Source organism: Neodiprion lecontei, chromosome 1 (assembly GCF_021901455.1).
Source record: "Neodiprion lecontei isolate iyNeoLeco1 chromosome 1, iyNeoLeco1.1, whole genome shotgun sequence".
Lineage (NCBI taxonomy): Eukaryota > Metazoa > Arthropoda > Insecta > Hymenoptera > Diprionidae > Neodiprion > Neodiprion lecontei.
In genome coordinates, this window is record NC_060260.1 from 30,393,994 (window position 1) to 30,415,395 (window position 21,402).

Genomic DNA, 21,402 nt, shown 5'->3' on the forward strand with positions numbered 1-21,402 from the left:
AACGAAAACCTGTACAATAAATAGTGTGCGAGAGATAGTACAGGTAAGAGTTTCATATACATGTGCATAAACTTGTCTTGTTTCGCTGTTTCATACGTTTTCTACATTTTCACTTTTCTAATATATACTTTCTTTATTACCTCGAAGGTGACACCAATAACAAGAATCGCGGCTTCATCTTATTTTTTTTTTTTTTTTTGTATAATATAACACCTAAACCTATAATAAACTCCTCTCGTTATGACGTCACGCGCAATTTACTTTAGGTACCTTAAGTAGCTACGGCAACAACAACGTTCTGGACTGTTTTTTGGGGGCGGTACAATATTACTATGCATATTATATTATACTATATATATTATATAAGATCGTGTCTTCGTGAGATTGCGCTCGCAATCCGGAACAGGTCCACGTAATTTGTAAAAATGGTTATCTGTTATTTGCTCGCGTATGCAGCGTGTTTTAATAATAAATATACTGTTTACAGTACAGAAAACGCGAATCACCAAAAACCGGCAGAACGTATAACGAGTTTCAAACTAAAAATATTCCGTCTCGTCCGTCGGAATTTCTCGAAAACATTGCGGAAAGGCTGACAAACATACATATATATATAGAGAGAGAAATCCTCACAATATTGATAAGATTTTACAAAAAGTAGTATGAAAATAAGAAAAAAAATTATCATTAGCTTTAATATTATCATTGTTTTTCATTCAACCAAAAAGAAATGGTATCGTTAAATCTTCGGTACGCGAAGTATGTTCATTTTCATGTGTTCGTTGATGATTAAAACGCCAGAGAAATTAAGAAATTATCGACGGTATCATCGAGGGAATAGCTACGTGATGCGAGTGACATAGTTTTTTCGCTCTCACTCCCCCATAAGTATATAAAAAAAAAAAAAAACCATCGTGCATCATAAATGACCTTACAAAATCCACGAATTTCCCATTCGCATGTCTTTCAGTCTACAAGGATTTCGACATTATTTTTTCATGCATATTTTAAAAACGTTAATTCACTGAAACTCCGGAGTTAACAGTCTTCCAGATAATCCGAAAATAATGCGTGACTGGGTTTATAGTTTCGATTTTCGCATTCCATTCCGACTACCGAACTATCCTCCTGAGACTTATGATGTCAAATAAGACTCGAAGGTATGATAACGCAACGGTTTATTGAATACTTTCGCTCTTAAAAATTTACCGTCTGTGAGAGTTTTCGCAAACATTATTATTCCCTAGCTACCTATCGTCGGTGACAAAAAATGCAATTTTAACCAAAACCTGCTTCGATACATATCACGTACAAGAAAATAATTGCTCGGATACTGGTTTTGCATACAGATATGCATATTCTCATATCAGTGAAGTATAGTGCATGTTAAATGCCGCATGGAATTAGTCGAGGACATTGTTTCGTATGCAACAAACGCACAATTGTTATTTAAAATTATATGCTGCAATCAACGTTTTGTTTACCGAACGTAACTTTGATATTTTTATAACCTGGGTTTGAAAATTCCCAGTATATTTCCGATTACCAAGGCTGGTTTGAAAATATTTTAGATCGGTGTTAAATAACGAGCATGATGTATCAAAAATATAGGTGACAAACAAACATGTGAAAAAGACGACAGGAAAAATAATTATGGCACTTAGTTCAGAAAGAGTGATTAATAAAAATGACAAATAAATCAATAACCGACCTTGACGTGTAGTTTTGAAAAAATATACATATAGAGGACATAAACAAGAGGGTAAAAAAATATGTATCACGTATCACGTAGCTCTGAATTGACAAACAATTTATTTATCCCAAAAAAAATTATAAATAAAAGGTGAAAATTAACTCACCCCAAAACAACGCTGTATACAGTATATGCGCGTATAACTCGCACGCAAAGGTGAAATCAAAATTTTTTTTCGTTCAAATTTGCGTACGACACATTCTCGTTCACATTCTCTCTCTCTCTCTCTCTCTCTCTCTCTCTCTCTCTCTCTCTCTCTCTCTCTCTCTCTCTCTCGTTCTCTCACCTCTCTCTCCCTCTCACTCTCACTCTCACGCTCTCTCTCTCACTCTCACGCTCTCTCTCTCTCTCTCTCTCTCTTTCTCTCTCTCTCTCTCTCTCTCTCTTTCTCTTTCCGGAAGCTCTCCGCACAACGGGTCTCACGAAGAATAGCCGATCATCAATCCGACCCTCACCACCCCTTCCCGCCCAATCCTCCCGTTCCGTTCCCACCGGCAACAAACCTGGGAAAATCAACAATTTTAAAGAGTATCTTCCTTAGTTAGCTTTGAGCTTCTCGTTGCTGTAATCCGCCGCAGCGATGTGACCGTTCCCGTTGGCGTAAGCCTTCTTTCCAGATTTCGACGAGCTCTTGCCGCCGAGGTAGGCCTTGTGGAAGAATCTCGCGAAGAGTACGAAGTAGCTGAAGTACATCATAAGACTGAGCTTGATGTTGACCCTCGATATGTGACACTCGGCCTGCCCGCTCTCGAGGTATTGATGAGCCCAGACGTTGATCGCGCATCCGACGATCATCTGCGTCAGCTGGAGGGCGGTGATCACCATCGATATCCATTTCGGTGGCGAGTATCGCATCGCCCTCAGCGCGTAGTACGAGTACATTATCGAGTGGACGCAGTAGTTCATCACGACGAACCATCTAGCTGACGCCGTGTACTCGGTGTAGGAGAACCACGAGTAGAGGAGGACGGTTATGTGGTGGTACCAGTGGAGGAATATCAGCGGCTGCTTGCGGAGAACTATGAAGACCGTGTCGCCGAGCTCCGGCAGCTTCGACAAGACGAACATCCAGGTCCAGAAGCCGGAGACTCGGTCTTGCTCGATGAAGCTGTAACACAGACGTTACGAAACTTGTAATTTTAATTTCCCTACTTTTTTCGGCTGATCCCGACTTTGTCCTCACATTGGTGTATACCTTGTAGCGAATGTTATAGCGATGATTTTATACTTATTTCAATTCGTATTCGCTGCCTTTGTAATAAATTTCTTGCTAGCCACTCTTCAAGTTAATACGCTCGTAAAGATGCGATAGTTCGAGACTGTTGCTACAATGTTTGTCAAGTTATGTTACAGATAGATTTTACTTTTCCCACTGGGTCGTTATACGTATAGCAAACAGTAAGACTATCCAACCTTGGTATATTCACCTGCAATATAATCGAGTTACGTAATACTTTCATCCGAGCAAAATGCATACTCGGTATAAAATGTCATTCACAATTATACCGAAAAGTTCACACCTGCTCAGCGAGAGAAATCCGAATCTCCCACGATTACGAGATTATCGTAGAATTTTATACATGAGCGTTAATTTTACTTTCATTCAAGGTGTAAATCCATGGTGAAAACAGGTAACTATTTAACGCGGTTAAATTCCTCAAATGTACTACGGAACTGGCTGACGGTAATTTGTTTTACCTGGTGTTTGAAAAATGTTCATATTTAGTCAAGTGAATTGCATGTTTTTCAAATTGAACAATTACGATCCACTGCGGTAGACGCAATCGGTACCGCGTGCATTTACTAGTCGCATGTATTAATTATTCCAAATAAAACAAAATCGAAATTCGATAACGAGACAATTATGCGTACAAAAACGTTTTCCTAAACGTTGGATATTCATGCAAGTCGTAATAACTGTAGACGCCAACTTTTTTATTCTTTCAATTCCTGAAACCGGAATTCTGACAGAAGCAGACGTACAATTTTGAAACTGTGTCGAGTAGTACCAATTTTATCCGGATTTCTTACGTGATTCTTGCCTGTGGAATTGAAGTATAGATAACTCCACACCGGTGGAAAGTTGTTAATTTTATTTCGTACGACGTAATAGAGCGGTTTCGGCACTAACTCGTTAAGTATGTTCGTATATCGCAGTCACAAACACTTCGATGGATCCTGTATATGTTAATGTGAACGGATATAAGATACAGGATGTTGAATTCTCAAACGATCGGACGTCCCGCTGGTTTGGACGATTTCAATGATAATTTAATGTCCTCGGGCATAGATTTAACGCTGTCGCTTTTACCTATGTAAACTGCGAAACAATCGCTTAAAATATATGTAACGCAAAAGATCATTTTGAGTCATCTGCCATAAGTATATCGCTCATTTGCTTGTCGATTGTTGAAGGTGTTCATCGGTAGAAACACAATGACATTTCGTATAAAAAAATGTATAGAATGAAAGCCCTGCTGCCGCGGCAAATACCAATTTGCTGTCTATTTTTTCTTGAACCCCGTTTGAACATTTCTTAGTTATTTGCAATGCAAAATTCGAACGCGATTCGATAAAAACTTGTTGAACATGACGTCATCAGCCATTTATCAACGTAGTTCTAGAAAAATAAAAATTGTTAATTTGCAATTTAAACAGTTTTTAAACGTCGCATCGTACGTTCATCGAGCATTTAATACTGAAATGACGATTCTTTACAAGCAATGAAACAAGTGAGTTAATTTCTTATGTTCCACGTCATAAGTATTAAACGATTATTCAAAGAAACCCATTTATACTTTTAAATCACAGCAACTGCGGAAGTATTTGCATTTAAAGGTGAAATGAAATTCGCTTACTGCTTGTATGTAAATGGTTCTAAATTTTAAGCAATCATGAGCCGCTCTATTTACTATTCATGGTATTATTTCAACTTGTCAAACTACGATTATCGAGGTTTGAATAACACACGCCATAATTTTGTCTGCTTAATACCGCCGCGACTTCGTAATCAGGATGGGAAAAAAAATTATGAATTTTATCCTCTACTTAAGTTACAATCATTTATCACCTGCATGTTGTCCGTACGAAGTAAGAAATAGCTGGTGCTAATAACGTGCGAAATGATACATTCGTCTCATTACAAATACATATACCTAATCAATTATAACGTCAGGAGTATAACAGGCTTTAGCATCTAATGAGGAAAGTTGTTACTTAGAACCAACATCGTTACACATTGTCACACTCATAATCACCAATTTATACGAAAGATAAACATAATCTTCGAGAAAAATACATCGCGAGTATTATTGGTAAGCGAAATACGTGTCACGAAATCGCAAATTCCTGCAATTACGATCATTAATTTCATTTATCATTACCAAATGATGATTAAGTATCGGATAAACGAGCAATTGTATTTCATATTTAACGATTCGAGCTGAAACTTCGAATACACTGTTAGGGGGATTTTAATAATGAATCGAGAATAAATCGGGACTCATACTATGTACATACCTCGGTATACAGACGCTGTGATAAAGCCCGTAATTCCTGAGCACGTGGATAAGTTCGGGGGCGGTTCTCGTGAATCCAATGATCGAAAAGGAGGCAAGTAAAGTATTCCAAAGGCTGAGTACGCCCCTGAGTTCGTACTTGGGCCGACTGGCCATAAAGTGCTGACCGCCAAAAATGAGGATCATGTAAATGCCGCAATAGTAGAAGCAATTCGTCCAATTGTTCATCATCCAAACCCTGGTGTCTTGGTGAATGAATTCCTCCTCGAAGTTGAACACGTAGGAGTAATTGGGCAGCGTAACCTCCATGTAGTCCATTTTGTTCATCTTTCCTTCTCTTCCGAGTGCGTATCCTCCTCAATCAAGTCCAGGGCTTTTCGTCTTGGCCCGCGTCCTTCTGGTTTACCAATGTGCGGATGATTCTGCGGGGATGACAAGAGTCGTTAGGCAGGTGCGTCGAGCCCGCGAATTGTGTACCTCGACTTACGGATAACACAAAACCGTCTTTCATCACGCCAACACCGCAACCTGATGCAGAATTGGTGCAATTCACTGCAGCCAAGGTATGTTTATGCACGTAATAATGTGCATATGTAGATGCAACACACTAACCGTGAGTTAACAACTCACAAACAGGTTTCGTAATTTTTTTATACCTCCCCCGCATCAATAACACAACCTATTCCCGTGTAAAAATATACATTATTGCTTATTATATGCAAACAAACAGAGTTACGTGGACAATTCTCTGCATCAATTTCGTCTGTCGTTTGTTATGCGTACACGTTTCGCGTGTTCGGTTAAGCGACAAGCATAACACGACTTATGTATTACGTGTTGTAATGCGTTTTCTGCTCGACGTCAACGCGAGAGCCGTGTGTAAACAAATCAGACCGATCACTCTTTGTTGTTTTATTGACAAAAATACAACGACTGCTTGTCGAAAACTATACTCGTGTTTAAAAAATTCAGTCTTGCGATCGTCGTCTGTCGTCAATCTAGAACGCGTCGTCGTTTTCGGAGCTTGTCGAGGCGTCTGTAACTGTTTTTCTCTCTCCGCCCCGACTAATCAATCACTGGCAACTGTATTTTTGACACAGAAATAAGTTGTTTCACCTCTCGCTCGCTACGTGCATTACTTATGCATTGCATTGGTAGATACGATATACCTACAGTATATGTATTGTCACTCCACATGTTCTACCGTTCGGAGAATAAAATTACACTGTAATCGCAAGCCCTCTGGATATGAGAAATGACATACACGCGTGTCATTTATGTATGTATGTATGTATGTATGTATGTAAGAATGTATGTATGTATACTAGTTAATAGATTATCTCGCGAGGTATCGTAAGTGTAATCTAGAATGTGAATAAACCGGGTATAAGCATGGCAGGAACGATTCTTGAAACTTTCTTCATTTCACCTCGAGTTTTCACGTGGCGGTAAATAAATCACTGAATGAGAGATCGCAACAATTCTGGTTATTGAGAAATGTTGTTCACTGAAACTGAAAGTTAAATCACTTACTTGTAGTATATTATTTCTCGAAAGTCAATTATTTTCGGTTATCCTCTTCGTCGCCCTCTTCCGTTTGTTTATCGTCGAATGTATACGGAACTCCGGAAAATGTTGGAGTCGCTCTTACACGTCGACACGTTTTCGACGTTAAAATTCTTGACTAGTTAGGAATTTGTGACTAGTTCGCGCCGGCTAGATGTAGGCCATTCATGCGTAAGCCGGTGTAGAGAATCTGTCACACGGTAAATGCGCGATGTGCGGTGAGATGCGATGCGATGCGGTTTGGGTTTGCCCGGAATGTTTCACGAATCAATAAATAAATAAATACGCGATATCGTCCTCCCGTTATATTTGAGAGCACAGCCTCTCCTCGACCTGCGCAGGAAAGGAGCAAGTTTTGAAATGTGCTTCGAACGTCAATCCGCACTATTCTTCCCACACCAAACCCCCGAGTTCCTCGTTCGCACCGGTCACTTCCACTCTCACGCATCGACGACCCGCGGGGAACTGGCATCGGCGTGGGGAGCGTTAAGGCGGCACCGGCTGCATAGGAGTGCCAGACGTGGTCTTCGACCAACTATCTACGTGTATACTCATCCCAACTAATCAGTGCTGCCATCGCCCATCCGATGTGAGTGCGTCTCACTAGGGAATTCAAAAGTTACCAGGGATATATGGCGAACTGGAGAATCGAAACCGCTGCAACCGAGACCAAAGAGTAGGGCTGGACGAATCACTGATAGAGATTGGTGAGAGCTAGTTCTGTAGTGGTCCTCTCTATCGCACGATCAAAAAAGTGGTGAGCAACCAGCAGGCGGGGAAAGCTGTAAGGGAAACTGAGAAGTCACGGTCGTAGGAAAGGTATATTTATAGAACACAAGCTGCGTCTTTTCCCCGCCAAGTCGCCATGCCAGCAGCCTGCTACAGTTGTTCTCTGCTTGCCACGGCTTTAGACACACGTGCACAGAGCCAGCCCCCTGACACACGCTGCTAAGAGTGGTTCGCAAAATGTCCCTCGATTCTGCCGTCAATTTCCACCACTAGTGGCGTTAGTAGTTGTCTGACAAGCTTGCGCGCGGTCAGCGAGGGCAGCGAGCGTGTCAGAAGTCTATTAGCGCCACGTAGAAGAACTAAAAAACCGGGACAAGACGCGTACAATTTTTTAGTATACGAGCAGTGGTGAGTGTCAGGGAGCTGGTTCTGACGTTTGTTTGTATTAATCATACATAACCTCTTATTCCTTCTCAAAAGGTTGGGTGTTGAGTATCTGTATACTTCTTATTTTAGAGTTATTTTTCGGATAAGTAGTCGGTTATATATTGAGTGCTCAACGCGAGGTTACGTTAGAAACCCGCACCACAGGTAAAAAAATAATAGAAAATACACGGGGTGCTAGTGGGTGGGCAATTACCACGAGCAGATAGAGAACGATTTATTAGCCGATAGATGGCACAGACCGCAAGTTTCTGAGCCATACACTATTCAGGAAAGAAAAGATTGACATCACACTCCAAGTTTCCGTTTCTACAAAGGCGAACGCGACTCACTTGATGTTCAGAATCCGGCTCCTGACCTGTACATAAGACCGTGGGCACATCTGAGACTATTTCAAAAAACAAATCTCTCTTGTAATAGTAAATACACTACGCACGAAATATCCCATTAGTTTGTCGATTCCAAGTCCATGGTCGATTCATATAAGTAACTAGTGAAGTAAATGCATAGGGTGCGTTCCGAAATTACCTTCCAGTGCTGTCGCTGATTTTTTATCTCTTTTGCGTTGCCGAATTTGTGACTAACTCTGTCTATTGCCTAGGGAGTTTTCAGCGCTGCAGCTAGTTTCGGAACGCACCCATAATGTTGCATCTGGTTGCATCTTCAGTCAACGATATTTATGACGCACAATATCCCCAGACATATCGATGTCAATTTTGCAATGCATACAATGTAAATTGGTGTCAAAAAGTCAATCAAGAGAATTCGACAGGATACGATGCACTCAAAGATAAATGGACGATAACAATGTGTTGGGAGATAGCCCACAAGAAATTAGGACAATGATCAGATTATGGGTCAGATCGTCAAATGAGGTGGTAGCGGCTGAGGTTATGTAGTATGAGGTGTTGTCAACGGGGAGTGAGTGAGGCGTAAGCTCTGACAGTTGGAACATCATCTACAGCAGGGGAATCACATAGTTATTGAGTAAACAGATTTATATTCTGTATCTTAAGTATCTCGATTTAAAGGCAAAATAGATATAAGTATGGAGCAGTACGAACAGTACATAGCACTTAGAAAAGAATTTCTTAGTGAAGCAAAACTTTATCTAACACGATCAGATGTGATTGCATTAAAAATTCGTCATCAGCAAGCCATAAATTCTGTAAGGACATATGAGTCTATTGAAAATATTGAACAGCTGGTCAGAGTTCTTGAGAAAAGAGGGGTGATCCGTTATGACAAAATTCAACTGTTGAAGAATATTGCTCAAAACTTCCCCCATCATTCTATGATTAACACAAAATTTAATAAGTACATGGCTTGGCTGGAAAACTATACTCCATATCCACCAGAAACCAATTTGTACAAATGTTTGAACGGTGAGTGTTATCGAGGAAACAAAATTATTAATAATCTCTTTTCATCTGAAAATTTGAATAGCAGACACCATCCCAGAACACCACAATTTCAATCTTTTGTAAAATATAAATTTCTCCCTGAATCTTCACTTACTATTACAACTGGTGATGACTTGAGTGATTCCAACAATTCTGTGATGTTGATATGTTCAAACGCGGATGTTGGAAATCATGTTTCCTTTGCAAATAATTTTAATTTCAACAATAATGATACGCACGAAACAAACAATGATCTGAACTTGTGTGTTACATCACAGGAAACACCTGGCATTCTCAAACACCAAAAGGGCAATTTAATTCCAAATGTTACTTCCAGCAAGGCGGTTTCTGCCATCTTAATATCAAAAAACGATAACATCAAGTCTGAATTATCCCTGCCAATGAGCGAAGAATTAAATCTATCTGAGACTAATTTTAACATACCTTTACTTTCAACACCTCAGTCACATATGCCTCCAACCACTTGCTCATCTCATATTGACGATACATCATTAGGACCTTCTCCAATACAATCAAAGTCCAAAGAAAATTTTAATGAAAAACAAACAAGTCTGAGACAGTTTGTTCAAAAAAGACAAACTCTGATAGTCTTAAGTCTTGTACTTTCCGTTATTATTCTGTCAATACTATGCATTTTGTATGGTTTCTTGCCAAATTCAGTGCATTATATACCTGAACCATCTGCGCCGCCCTCACAAGTCGTTAATCCTGGTTTTGCCGAAGGATCTAGAATTCCATATGCCAGGAATGATCCGAACAAAGAAACTGAAATACGAAACATTTCAGACAGACAAAATTATCAATGGTATCCATCCACGTCTGAATCTGTAATGTATTCTTCATATTCACAAACTCAGCCAGAAGACCAACAGAAAATTATGTATACGGGTAAGATTTTGTTGCAATACTGTACTTGAGTTGGAACTAAATTGCTCTCAATATACATGCAAATAATTAATTTTACTTGGAATTATAGTGTTCAACGGAGTGAGTGAAGCAGTAGGCAAATCATGGCGTGATGTGGCCAGATATCTCGATGTCAGGGAGGGTGACATCGACCGTATTGACACGCAGTTCAATTCTGATTCTAAAGAAAAGGCCTTCGCAGCATTGAAAATATTTGCTGCTAAAAGTGATTTGCGTTGCTGGTCGATCAACTTGAAGAATGCGTTAGAAAAGGCAAGACGTAAGGATCTCAGAAACCTGGTCGACGATCTACTAACTCGGAAATAGTGAACAACGTAGAGACAGAGCAGTTGTACGTGTGTTTCTTCTGTATTAAGCTGCGTATAGTTTCAGCATAATACTTCTTTCAAACACAAAAAGATTCCGATGAGCGAAATTTTTCACGCTGTAAATAATATTTTTCTGATCCATATGGGCATTGTAATAATAGCTATGTTTAAAACCGTGTGCTCGATATTTTTGTTTTTATCTTGATATGTAATGTTGGCGTATGTAAGTATGGTACAAACGAATATTTGGACTACTGAGGATATATTACGATAATATGTGTACATTTACGTCTACGTAATAATGTAAATCCGGACTGTGCTTTTTTTTTTCACACGTTTATTATCAACAAATTGTTGAATATTTATCTGCGTATATTTTTAGTTTCACGTCCGAATACATAGTATATTCGCATAGTGACAAATTCAGAAGCAGGTAACAGAAAATGAAGTATAATGTAACAGTTTTAACAGGGAAGTAAACAGTAAATAAATTGACAAGGCAACATTTATAATTGGCATGCTGTATTACATACGCTGACAATTTTCATAACATAATAGGTCACTGAAAAATAAAGATATATTCTCTATCGTTACCAGTTTCAAGCAGATTCGTATAGTATAAATGGAAGTGAAAATGCAACTAAACTAGTAATGGACTGAGAAATTATTTTGCTTTTGCTGGCTGCTGCATTTCGGTTATTTATGTATTTCAGTTCTGAGTGGAAGATTCCTGTTAAATTCTTTTGATTCGAACATTTCTAAACCACTAATTTTAGGTAGTAATTAGATAATTATTTCACGAATCCTATTATACATCAGGGAGGGTATATAACAAAGGATTGTGAGAAAAGAATAACTTTATTCCACATATGACTTGACTATACCTTTGTGTACAGATTCTTTCACATATTCTTATAAAAGAAAAATTATATATATAGGGAAAAAAAATACAGCAGCCTGCGCTAATGTCCTCTGGGTGAATAACTGTGAGAACAAGTTATATATATCAATGTAAAATTTTATACTAACAAATCTTGCATTTAGTTATATAATAACTCATTTATTAACCATCACTCAGTCGCGTATTATGAGAGGAAACATGATTACGTCAACATAATTTTTGGAGGGCGCAATAGGGGAAGGGACTGCTTATTTCTTTGCTCAGCCATTCACTAGTTCTGTACATGTGTATATTCCTCTCCTGAATACAGACAGTTGAATTCAGATGATCCATAAATATATCTATTAGATAATTTGCTCTGCAATTATTTGTTATTCGAATGGTTGGGGTCAGGAAATATGAGGATGATGTATAATAATAATAGAAAAGGGCTGTGGTTAAACCGAATAAGTGTTCTTCGTGACGCTTCCTGCTTTAGCCATGGTGTCCTTATGAATTTGGTAGCCTATTTGCACCCTTGGTGCAATCCGCAGTCTTTCCTTTAGTTTGCGCCTGCAATAAGAATATTAAAGGTTATACGGCACATTAAGGAAAACTGCAGTTTCCAATTCTGGTTTAATTAGAAAAATATCTTACCCGATTTCCAATACGCTTTGACCCCTGTTTGCATCTGCTGTCCATACACCAATTTTGTCACCTTTTGGTCTTACGTTGACCACAGCTCCACATACATCATCAGAGAACTCGTTAAATGCTTCACCAATCATACAGAGAAGAACTTCAAGCCAAAAACGGTCTAAATCACTTCCTCTTTGCTTTTTGTCCAAGCTAATGAGCCACCTGCCTCCTTTTTTATTTGCATCATCTTCCCACATTGGCCGAATACCCTGCTTGAACATACTGTAGTCACAGCCTTGCCGCAGCTCTGAGGCCAACTTTATGTGATTGTACAAGCTAGAAAAAGAATTTAATCATAAGATGAAGTGTAAATATACAGGTAGAAACTAAATAAAACATTTGATAATACAGCTGAAATATGCAGGATACTTGAGACTGTTAACTTTTTCAAAAACAGGATGGTCAAGTGTAAATGTTTCGATGTAATACAATGTGAAGAAAGTGGATCACGACCATGTGAAAGTATAGCACGTAAAACTAACTTGACATCATTTAAGCATAGAGAGCAAAGCGATATACATTCCATTCTCTTTACTCATGAAGTAAATACTACTTTGGAATTGAAAAATTTTAACGAAAACTTGACAGTACATGAATTTGGTACTACTGATTGATTAATTGAGAGTTTAACTTTTTAAACAAATGATTCAGGGTAATTTTTCAACTTTGCAAAAATGATAGAAGGAATATTAAAGTGGAAGGACCGTCAAAACTAAATTTCTATAAAAAATACCTCCAAAAATCTTCTGCTGTGTCGAAACTTGTGATTTCACGCTGATTTTGTTCCCATGTCTTACTGCGATCATTCTCATAGTACCAAAGTGTCCAAGTATTTTGCAACGGATGCTTGATAAGAAGCTCTGGTGGAAATTCTTCCAAATTTGCTACTTCTTGGTCCTTCTTCTCTGTATCCTGCAATGATAAATACACCTCTGCTTACTGTACAACATTCATATACTGCCGGTAAATATTTTCTACAGACTCTGCAAACATAATTAAATGTAAATTCAAACTACATATACCACTGCGATTTCCGCATATTCAAGCGAACGGAGCTCTGAACGTGTGAAACCACGAGTACTTTGATAGATTTTGTATGGAGTGAAGTTGTCCAAAGCGTGAGTGATGAATGATAAGTACCATCAACTATCGCGCGAATTGAAATGAATAGTTGTCGAGAAATCTACACAAGGAGAACGAACAAAAATGATTGGTATCATTTTAATTCGTTTTACGGTAAGACGAGAAAGAGAATTGGTTAACGCAGAGAAATGAATGATCTAACGAAGCGATAGTAGTAGGTTATGCCTATCAGCAAAAGGACGAGGGTCAGGGTGGCGGCGGGGAGCACGAGGAAGCAACCATGCTGATGCGTGAAACCGGACCTTTTTTGGTTAAAATACCGGACTAATGATATTCGTTGGAAAGCGAGTTAAGTTTCGGTTAAGAAAATACGATAATTCAACGAAATTTTACAAGTATACCTCGATTTCTGCCGAATTATTTGCAGCCATGTCACAGGAGTCGACCGCCAGGATTTTCAGCAAATGACAACTAAGGGCATCTGTCGGTAAGAGTTTGCGTAACTAGTCACTCGGGCTCGGCGAGGAATTGTTTCGAAAAACGAGCTAGCCGGTGCAGAGGCAAACGGGAAGACCAACACGCAGTGACACAGACCAAACACAGACAAGAAAGAAATAGAGATGCCTCGGCGATCGTGATGATTGAGTTCCTTCAGATTTTTTTTGTGGATCTTTTCCAGAGGTAGATGTAATTACTTCATGAAGCGAGAAATTTTCAATAATACACTGATTATTTTTATAATCACGAAAATTACGAACTTTGTTTTGTAATTGAAAGACGGCGTATTTTTTGTTTTCCCCTATTTATATGTCTTTCTTTTTTTTTTTTTTTCACCTACGCAAAACCTCGTCCGCAGCGACATCTCTGCGAGCGTGAAACTCGCAGCAACCACACGGAACGCTACTAATTTCGCGTGATTTGTAGTGAACATATTTATTTTTTTTTTGCAACTCACATATTCCATGTAAACAGTGAACCGTGAAATCGTGATCAATATGAAGCATGCGGTGAATATTCGATGTTATTATTCTATGGATCCCTTTCCTCAATTCTTCTTGAATCTCGTGTTAGAAAATCGATGGTTTGTAGGCGTGTTGTAATTTGGGGTTAGCTCGTTGGTTGGTAAAGACAGTGTAATTAGTCTTTAGACATTTTTTTGAATGAAACATGCCTCTAAATTTGTCGTGATTAATTTTCTTGTCAAATTTTTGTAATGTAAACAGCTATTGCACGTTTTAATCCACCGTACAATTTTGCCACAAAGGTCATAAAACTACTCTCAGCTTCTAGGCTTGTTCCTGAAGTTACATCAAAATTGACCTATTTTTCGATATTATCTCTTTTTAAGCAGGTTCGGATGATCATATTATGTTTAATAGAAAGACTACAAATCAACGGAGTAAGACTGGACATCAAAAAGAACATCCTCACTTGATATATCCAAACAGCCAACCAGAAAATGTAAACAAACCACATAACAATTAAGCTGCTTGAACGATAACAAACGCTCCTGTTTTTATTTCGATAATTCTTCCCAGTTTACATTACATCGTTTCTAATTCACAATTTTCTTCTGCCAAGTTGTCACTAACATTAACCAATACTGTACGAATGCTAGAAACATTATCAAAGTTACACACTTCTTGTGTGTAAAGTATGCAGTGATATGTATTATAAAGCTTGTATTTTGTGCAGTATTTCATTACTTGTCTAATGCAGCTTTCACGCATTACTTTCACTTTTACTGTAAAATGAGACAAAAAATCAAACATATGATTAAGGAATTGCTCAAAAACCATTTCAATAATTTAGCTTTAGAAAATTTATTGAACTTACTCTACCATTTGTTGGATTAACATTTTATCTTTGTTTTATTTTGTTCCTTATAATTTGTTCCCACTTCAAGGTAATTGTCGAAGCAAAGATGTACATATGATCATCTGAACTAGGCTTTACAAAAAATATTCTGCAAGGTTAGCATTTGGACTGTATTTTGTTGACTTCAAGTGATACAGGGCTGATTGACCCTCTGGAGGCAACCTGGATCATTACCCATTTATTTTTGCCAATTCCTTATATCTCATTTTGTATTAAATCTTACTACGTCATCTAAAGTAAACATATCGAATTCGTTCCTCTACCATCGTACGCTAGACATTCTAACGATTTCATTTCACTATTTACAAGCTGAAAAATATGAATTTAAACCGTTTTTATAAACAAAACCAATTCTGCTTAACACAGGGTTGCCTAAACAAGGGACCCCTGAAAATGGTTGCCCTCAGAGGGCTAAAAAACCAAATATATTATGGTCCTCTGTTCTTCTGAAGAATTATCGCACTGTTATTTCTCATATTTTTCATAACATTTAGCCAGTCTTGTTTTTGCTGCCATTGCTTTCATCTGATGTAGAAATTGTGCCAATCTGTTCTTTAAACCAGACCTGTGTAACTAGAAGCATAGGGGATGCATCTGTAGAATACATTCCGGTACATTCGTAGACCGGCTTCCGTACACTTTTCAATTCCTATTACTAACTACATGATTACAATTATAACATTGTTGTTCAACATAATGTCCAATTTATTCCTTTCATTTGCTTTCTGTAAATTTCTTTTCAGCATCTTACAAAGAGCAATGTTCATTAAATAAGCCTGAGAAGAAAGTAACTTCAAATGCAACTGTTTTCAGGGACCTGAAGAAAATGGAGACAGTAAACGTTTGGCAGTAAAACAGGAGTTGGCAGCATTTGGATATGATAATACTTATGGCAGTTACTCCGTACCCTCCCCCTCTCCGGCAGCTCTGAATCAACCCTTACCTGGACAGCCACCCTTGCCTCCTATGCCTCCCCCACCAGGCACGCTCCCTCCTCCACCTCATGTATTTGGACCAGTACATTCCCAAGTTACACCCATGCAACCCTGGTCACATCCGCCTCCACCATGGCAGTGGATGACGCCTCAGACTCCACCACTACCACCGCAGTCACCTCGCGACATGACACCAAATAATTTTCAACGAGACATGCCGTTGAGAAGTAACTATGTCAGGCGAGACAGGTTCAACCACAATCGGAACAATATATATAACCAACGGAGTAATTTCCATAGGAAAAACAGAAGGAATCCTCGATACGATCAACTCCAGGGGCAGTTTGATCAAACTTCATATTTTGGGCCATCGTTGCCAGGTACGATAGGGCTGGACCAACAGAGAAATCGTTACTCCGTACCTGCATCGATTCATGAAGCTAATGGTTTTATCAATCATATTTCAGTTGCAATTCACAACCATCAAATACAACAGTCCTCTTTACCACCCGGAGCCTCTCAAATTTCAATCAATAGACACATGGACGAATCTGGCGATCAAGACATTAAAATAGTTTCTGTGAGTTCCAGACTTGTAGTTAAGTTTTATAAATGTGATATGGATATCCTTATGTCTTCATGCGAGTGTACATATTTTTATTTATTTTTCTGCTAGCCTAGTTTGCACTTTATAAATTGTGATATGGCTCGATTCAGAAAATTCAAAGATTTACACTTTGAATTTGTGATCGAAATCTTCATTTCCACTCACTCAAAGTGAGTTAATTTTGATCGATTTTGACTTGATTTTAGGAGGAAACCGTTGTTAAAAAGAATAAACAACGGAAGCCAATGTCCCAAAGTTATCCAAGCCGTCCATGGAATCGCGAAGATGCTGAGAGGGCACTACAAATAGAAAATGAATACAATAAAACTGTGAAGGCGCAAAGTTTAATCATAAAATTTCCGGATCCTGATCTCAATAAAGATATCGTCAGAGAATTTCACTCTGGCATACAAAATATACATTTTCAAAGTCCCAGCGGACCACGGTATTGCTTCATTCAAATGGCAGAAGATGTTAACATCGATGAAGCTATACAGGAATTGGAAAAAATACAGTTTGGAGTAGGACATTTGAAAGTTGAGCGAAAATCATTGAGGGACGAAGACAATCCAACTCCGGAAGAAATAGACCCTTATACACTGTACATTGGAAATTTACCAGAATCTGTTAACGTTAATGAAGTCAAAACTAAGTTTCCTTCCGCAGCTCGGGTCGATGTTGGATATGCCCAAAAAATGAGAAACACTCGGTAAGTTGGCTCATGTGTATGGTATGTGATAAAATTACAATCCCACTTAACAATGAGTTGATACCAAAGGGGAAATGTTTACCAATTTTTAATCATAAACTCACTCATATCCACATTGAAAATTTCCAGGTATGCATTCATACGGTATAACAGTGTCGAGGAATCTATATCTGCTTATAGACAAGCTCATGATTTAATGTGGGACACTCGTAGCATCATTGTTAGATTTAGAAGACAGCGTGGCAATACGTGCCTACCAGGAGAACCAAAGCCTAATGTGAAGAAGGTAAAAGAAGAACCTGGAACTCCATCTCAAGTGAAGAAACAACTGTTAAGTTCAAATCAACAAAACCAGATCAAGCCAGATGTTGGAAAACAGAACCATGTTACATTGGCACCACAAACTGTACAGAATAAGAGTCAGTGTGATTCTCAATCGGAAATTCCGAAGTCGACGCCATTTACAGAGCTGCCTTCAACAGTACCAACGCCTGTTGTAACATCCACAAAGACAACAATTCTGCACCAACAACAACCATGGGTAAAAAGATTATTGAGATTATATGATATAAAAACGTCTTGTTCTCATTCCTACTGAGTTTTATAGTATTCTCGTATCTTCCGGAACGTCTCAACGTTACCATTGATAATAAATATTCTCCAATGATGATTCATTCTCGTTCTTTGTTTTTGTTCAGACATTAAAGCCATCAGAAATACCACAGATGACTGAGTCAGTTCCTTCGGTGCCTTTGAAAACTAGTCAGATAGGAGATAAAGAGTTATTACTGGAGATAAAAGAAGAACCTGAAGACTACGATGAGATGGAAATGCAAGAAGATGCACAAATAGACGATGAAGTTGATGACGATGACGACGAAGAAGAGGATGATGATTCAGATGACGATGACGATGACGATGACGATGATCATGAAGAAGAAGATGAAGACGACGAGGACGAGGAAATCGATGATACTGAAACTTTACCAGATGACGATAAACAGAATGAGAATAAGGACGACGAGCCTGTAGATGTGAGTCAATCATGCACTTATTTCTTCAACGAGGAGATGATAATTCAAACCGAACCACAATTTAATTTTCATGTTACTGTATTTTATTGTATTTTTTTTTCAGCATCTCGACCAAATGTTCAACGATTTGGAGAATATGGCTGGTGATATTGGATTATAGATCTCTTTTTTTTACTACACAATTATTTGACAGCGAGAGAAAACTCTCGGACGATTCATTTTTTAATATTCTGATATGTAAATACTTTTTTTGACATGCGTATAATGTCAGTGATAAAGTAACATGATAGTATGTTTATCAGTAAAATATTATTCAATTACATTAGTAATAAAGCTCGTATAAGATGAATTATTTAAAATTCAAAGTATACAGTATTTTTTTTAGTACATTTACATGGTTGCTATTATTTTTTACCACATTCCTCTCACCTTTTCCGTTTCACTTTTGAAAATAAAAACTATAACTAAATATGCGATTAAATTTATTTAGCAAGCGTTCGTCGTGAATATCAATAATTTTGCTGATTGTCTTTATTTGTTGCGGAAAAACGATTAAGATTTCTTTGACGATGCCGCCCAACACTTCAAGTAGTAATCATCAGTGTCGGCGAACCAGTATCATTTCAGGATACAGAGCCCAGTATTAAATAAATCCTCAAGAAATCGTTACTTGTCAAGGCGAATCATCGCGAATATTCTGCAATGTTAAATTCATTCGGTAATTCCGCTTTGGATTTACTCGACATAGCGTGAGTAGTCTGATTATCATGAATCAGCATGAGTGTGTCGAATGATTTTGAATTACGGTCTACGTTATACCGATCAAACCCTGGGTTATTTTGCGTAAGAGTTTGCCGGGTTTGGGGGTGTTAGCAGTTTCACGTATTATTACCAAGCAACTGATCACGCCTGTAAAACAAATTATTCATAACCAACAACTATCGCGTGCAAAACTTTGGTAACATACTATCGTCGCAGAGAAATTGAAAAGTTGAGAAAATCCCGTCCAAGAAAATATACCCGTAAGTGGTCGGAGAATTCATACATCGCCTGACGTCGCATATACGGTAATGCTCTAAACATTTGATCGCGTTGCGTCTAGCTTACGTGGTGTTTTCACCCGGCCCACGGTCTTACATACGTAGATATATAAAATAAAGCGTAAGCCAAGCGTAAGCAACGGTGTAAGCGTCCCGTGAACGGATTCGAATTAACGGATTAAACGGATTAGAGAACGGATTAAATCGGTTCTCTAATGGACAGACGATAATAATTTCTCCCCCCCCCCCCCCTCTCTGCTCATCGGGCGGGAGCCTCAGAGGTAACGCGTGTTGCTACCCCCACTCCATGGAAGAGCGACAGAGAGAGCGGGAGAATTATTATCTTCCGTCCTTCAGAGAAATGATTTAAATCTCTTCTGAACGCCGTGCGGCGTCAGTCGTTTCCAAGCAATCGGAGCGAAATTACGTGTTCTCAGTATCAGTTCGACATTCACACCGTGTTGTTCAGGTTGTGTCACGTTCTTCGATCAGTGTATTTCCACCATAATCATCTGTGAATAATACACGCGGAGCAGTAGCGTATAGCCTGAAGAAAAACCGAGTCACTGAAATAAAAACATCCCGCGAACGTTGAAGGTGAATTTTGTGTTCCGAGTTTTCATTGTTTTGTGTAACTTCAGATTTCAGTGATGTTTATTTTTTTCTCTGTGCGTCGAGTGTCAATTTTATTATTTTTTTTGCTGATCTTCGGCAAATGCGCAGTTGCATTGTTAGCAAGTTTACTCAGTCGGTTCAAAGAGACAGCTACAGCACAAAAAATGACTGTAGAATCGAGTGTTATTGTGGTGAGGATTTTTGGATTATTAGAGATTAGTGAAGATCTGAATTATGTGAAAAGTGCGTCTCTTTACCAATCAACCTGAGATGCTACAGGAACTACTACATGTAAAAGTGTGGAGCAGCCCAGAGTCGAGGTAACGATACTTATGTTAATTATTGATTGATAATTCCAGGTGATACATATAAAGCCATATATAAACTTTTGTTCTTGCATTACATGCAATGAATATGAAACGAGACATCAGTATTAATTAATTTGAAAACTAAAATGCCAATTTGTTAAATTAATTCAAGTGTTCTGTTTTATTTTTTACAGATTTAAGCAGAGACTTCCGAGTAACTTTTTCATTTCTCGGCAACGTTGGTGAGTTTGCATGTGTTAGGTTACGGGTATTTCCCTGGGCTTCCTCTGTCACGTGGCGTGGCGGTAACAATTGTTACACAAATCTTCGATTTCTCAGCTGCATGAATAGGCTCATTCGCGGTCGCAACGTGCTTGACTTTCAGTCGAATAATTTTTTTTTGCAATTTAATTTACCGTAACTTGCTTAAAGTTAGAAATTTTGCACGTTGCTAAAAGTGGAATGAGCATCGCGACAGGTAACCATCGCTTACTCAGCATTCGCGAGATCGAATTGTGTTTCGTAAGCGATGTAGCAATCTACGTTTGAATTTACCGATGATGTTTAAGCGGTGGGATCACCTGAGGTTTGAACGTATTCAATTATTCACATTAATGTTGAATCGATAAAATTCCAAAGTCTGGCATAACGTAACGTAATCAAATTGCATCTTATATATCATTTTTAATCTTTTAACATTCAACAAATATTGATCAACTGCAGGCTTAGCTCGCTTAGAAAAATGCTAATTGGCATACAGGATGTTTTTAATCAATTTTACAAAATGTTAATGTACCGATAGTCTGCCAACATTTACTAAAATAATACATACAATATTAGGGTTGGCGGGATACAACCGCTATACTGTATGCTGAATAGGCAGACTATGATACAAAAACATGTTGCTCCCAACAGGTAACCAACGAAAATGTAAGTCAGTGACCA

The 21,402-nt window shown here is 38.4% G+C and overlaps 4 protein-coding genes across 14 annotated transcripts; 2 read left to right on the forward strand and 2 right to left on the reverse strand.

Annotated features, from left to right (window-relative positions):
• Positions 1 to 150: 150 nt before the first annotated feature.
• Positions 151 to 7,344, reverse strand: LOC107224391 (elongation of very long chain fatty acids protein 6). Its single transcript, XM_015664421.2, has 3 exons — positions 6,805 to 7,344; positions 5,273 to 5,693; positions 151 to 2,861 (listed from the first exon to the last, which is right to left on the reverse strand). The coding sequence occupies exons 2-3, from the start codon at positions 5,596 to 5,598 to the stop codon at positions 2,291 to 2,293; spliced, it is 897 nt and encodes a 298-aa protein (XP_015519907.1). The 5' UTR covers positions 5,599 to 5,693; positions 6,805 to 7,344; the 3' UTR covers positions 151 to 2,290.
• Positions 7,345 to 8,676: 1,332 nt separating this feature from the next.
• On the forward strand, positions 8,677 to 12,348 carry LOC107224395. Of its 3 annotated transcripts, none has more exons than XM_015664427.2 (3): positions 8,680 to 9,395; positions 10,095 to 10,322; positions 10,411 to 12,348. In XM_015664427.2, exons 1-3 carry the CDS (start codon positions 9,059 to 9,061, stop codon positions 10,665 to 10,667), a joined length of 822 nt encoding a protein of 273 aa, XP_015519913.2. In that variant the 5' UTR covers positions 8,680 to 9,058; the 3' UTR covers positions 10,668 to 12,348. The 3 variants fall into 3 exon arrangements, with proteins under 3 accessions (XP_015519912.2, XP_015519913.2, XP_046599330.1); XM_046743374.1 differs by having other exon boundaries at positions 10,158 to 10,322; XM_015664426.2 differs by having other exon boundaries at positions 8,677 to 10,322.
• LOC107224389 (eukaryotic translation initiation factor 4E) lies at positions 11,509 to 13,867 on the reverse strand. The gene is made up of 4 exons (XM_015664420.2): positions 13,733 to 13,867; positions 12,982 to 13,160; positions 12,207 to 12,524; positions 11,509 to 12,122 (listed from the first exon to the last, which is right to left on the reverse strand). The coding sequence occupies exons 1-4, from the start codon at positions 13,760 to 13,762 to the stop codon at positions 12,008 to 12,010; spliced, it is 642 nt and encodes a 213-aa protein (XP_015519906.1). The 5' UTR covers positions 13,763 to 13,867; the 3' UTR covers positions 11,509 to 12,007.
• A 20-nt stretch (positions 13,868 to 13,887) lies between these two features.
• LOC107224388 lies at positions 13,888 to 18,881 on the forward strand. 9 transcript variants are annotated; one of them, XM_046743307.1, is made up of 8 exons: positions 13,951 to 14,012; positions 14,711 to 14,792; positions 16,023 to 16,524; positions 16,612 to 16,724; positions 16,958 to 17,460; positions 17,590 to 18,001; positions 18,159 to 18,494; positions 18,598 to 18,881. In XM_046743307.1, exons 1-8 carry the CDS (start codon positions 13,969 to 13,971, stop codon positions 18,652 to 18,654), a joined length of 2,049 nt encoding a protein of 682 aa, XP_046599263.1. In that variant the 5' UTR covers positions 13,951 to 13,968; the 3' UTR covers positions 18,655 to 18,881. The 9 variants fall into 9 exon arrangements, with proteins under 9 accessions (XP_046599299.1, XP_046599263.1, XP_015519904.1 ...); XM_015664418.2 differs by lacking the exon at positions 13,951 to 14,012 and adding an exon at positions 14,210 to 14,338; XM_046743317.1 differs by lacking the exon at positions 13,951 to 14,012 and adding an exon at positions 14,220 to 14,338 and having other exon boundaries at positions 14,680 to 14,792.
• The last annotated feature ends 2,521 nt before the right edge of the window (positions 18,882 to 21,402 follow it).

Bases quoted from the DNA above. Each gene is read 5' to 3' on its own strand.
- LOC107224391 (XM_015664421.2), bottom strand. From the start codon at position 5,598: ATGAACAAAATGGACTACATGGAGGTTACGCTGCCCAATTACTCCTAC. The intron at 2,862-5,272 runs GTATGTACATAG...TCTGTGTTACAG, and splicing joins CACAGCGTCTGTATACCGAG to CTTCATCGAGCAAGACCGAG.
- LOC107224395 (XM_015664426.2), top strand. From the start codon at position 9,059: ATGGAGCAGTACGAACAGTACATAGCACTTAGAAAAGAATTTCTTAGT. The intron at 10,323-10,410 runs GTAAGATTTTGT...TTGGAATTATAG, and splicing joins ACAGAAAATTATGTATACGG to TGTTCAACGGAGTGAGTGAA.
- LOC107224389 (XM_015664420.2), bottom strand. From the start codon at position 13,762: ATGGCTGCAAATAATTCGGCAGAAATCGAG. The intron at 13,161-13,732 runs GTATACTTGTAA...TTATCATTGCAG, and splicing joins ATAATTCGGCAGAAATCGAG to GATACAGAGAAGAAGGACCA. The intron at 12,123-12,206 runs GTAAGATATTTT...TTCTTATTGCAG, and splicing joins CAAAGCGTATTGGAAATCGG to GCGCAAACTAAAGGAAAGAC.
- LOC107224388 (XM_046743307.1), top strand. From the start codon at position 13,969: ATGATTGAGTTCCTTCAGATTTTTTTTGTGGATCTTTTCCAGAG. The intron at 14,793-16,022 runs GTAAACAAACCA...AACTGTTTTCAG, and splicing joins CAAACAGCCAACCAGAAAAT to GGACCTGAAGAAAATGGAGA. The intron at 18,495-18,597 runs GTGAGTCAATCA...TTTTTTTTTCAG, and splicing joins AGGACGACGAGCCTGTAGAT to CATCTCGACCAAATGTTCAA.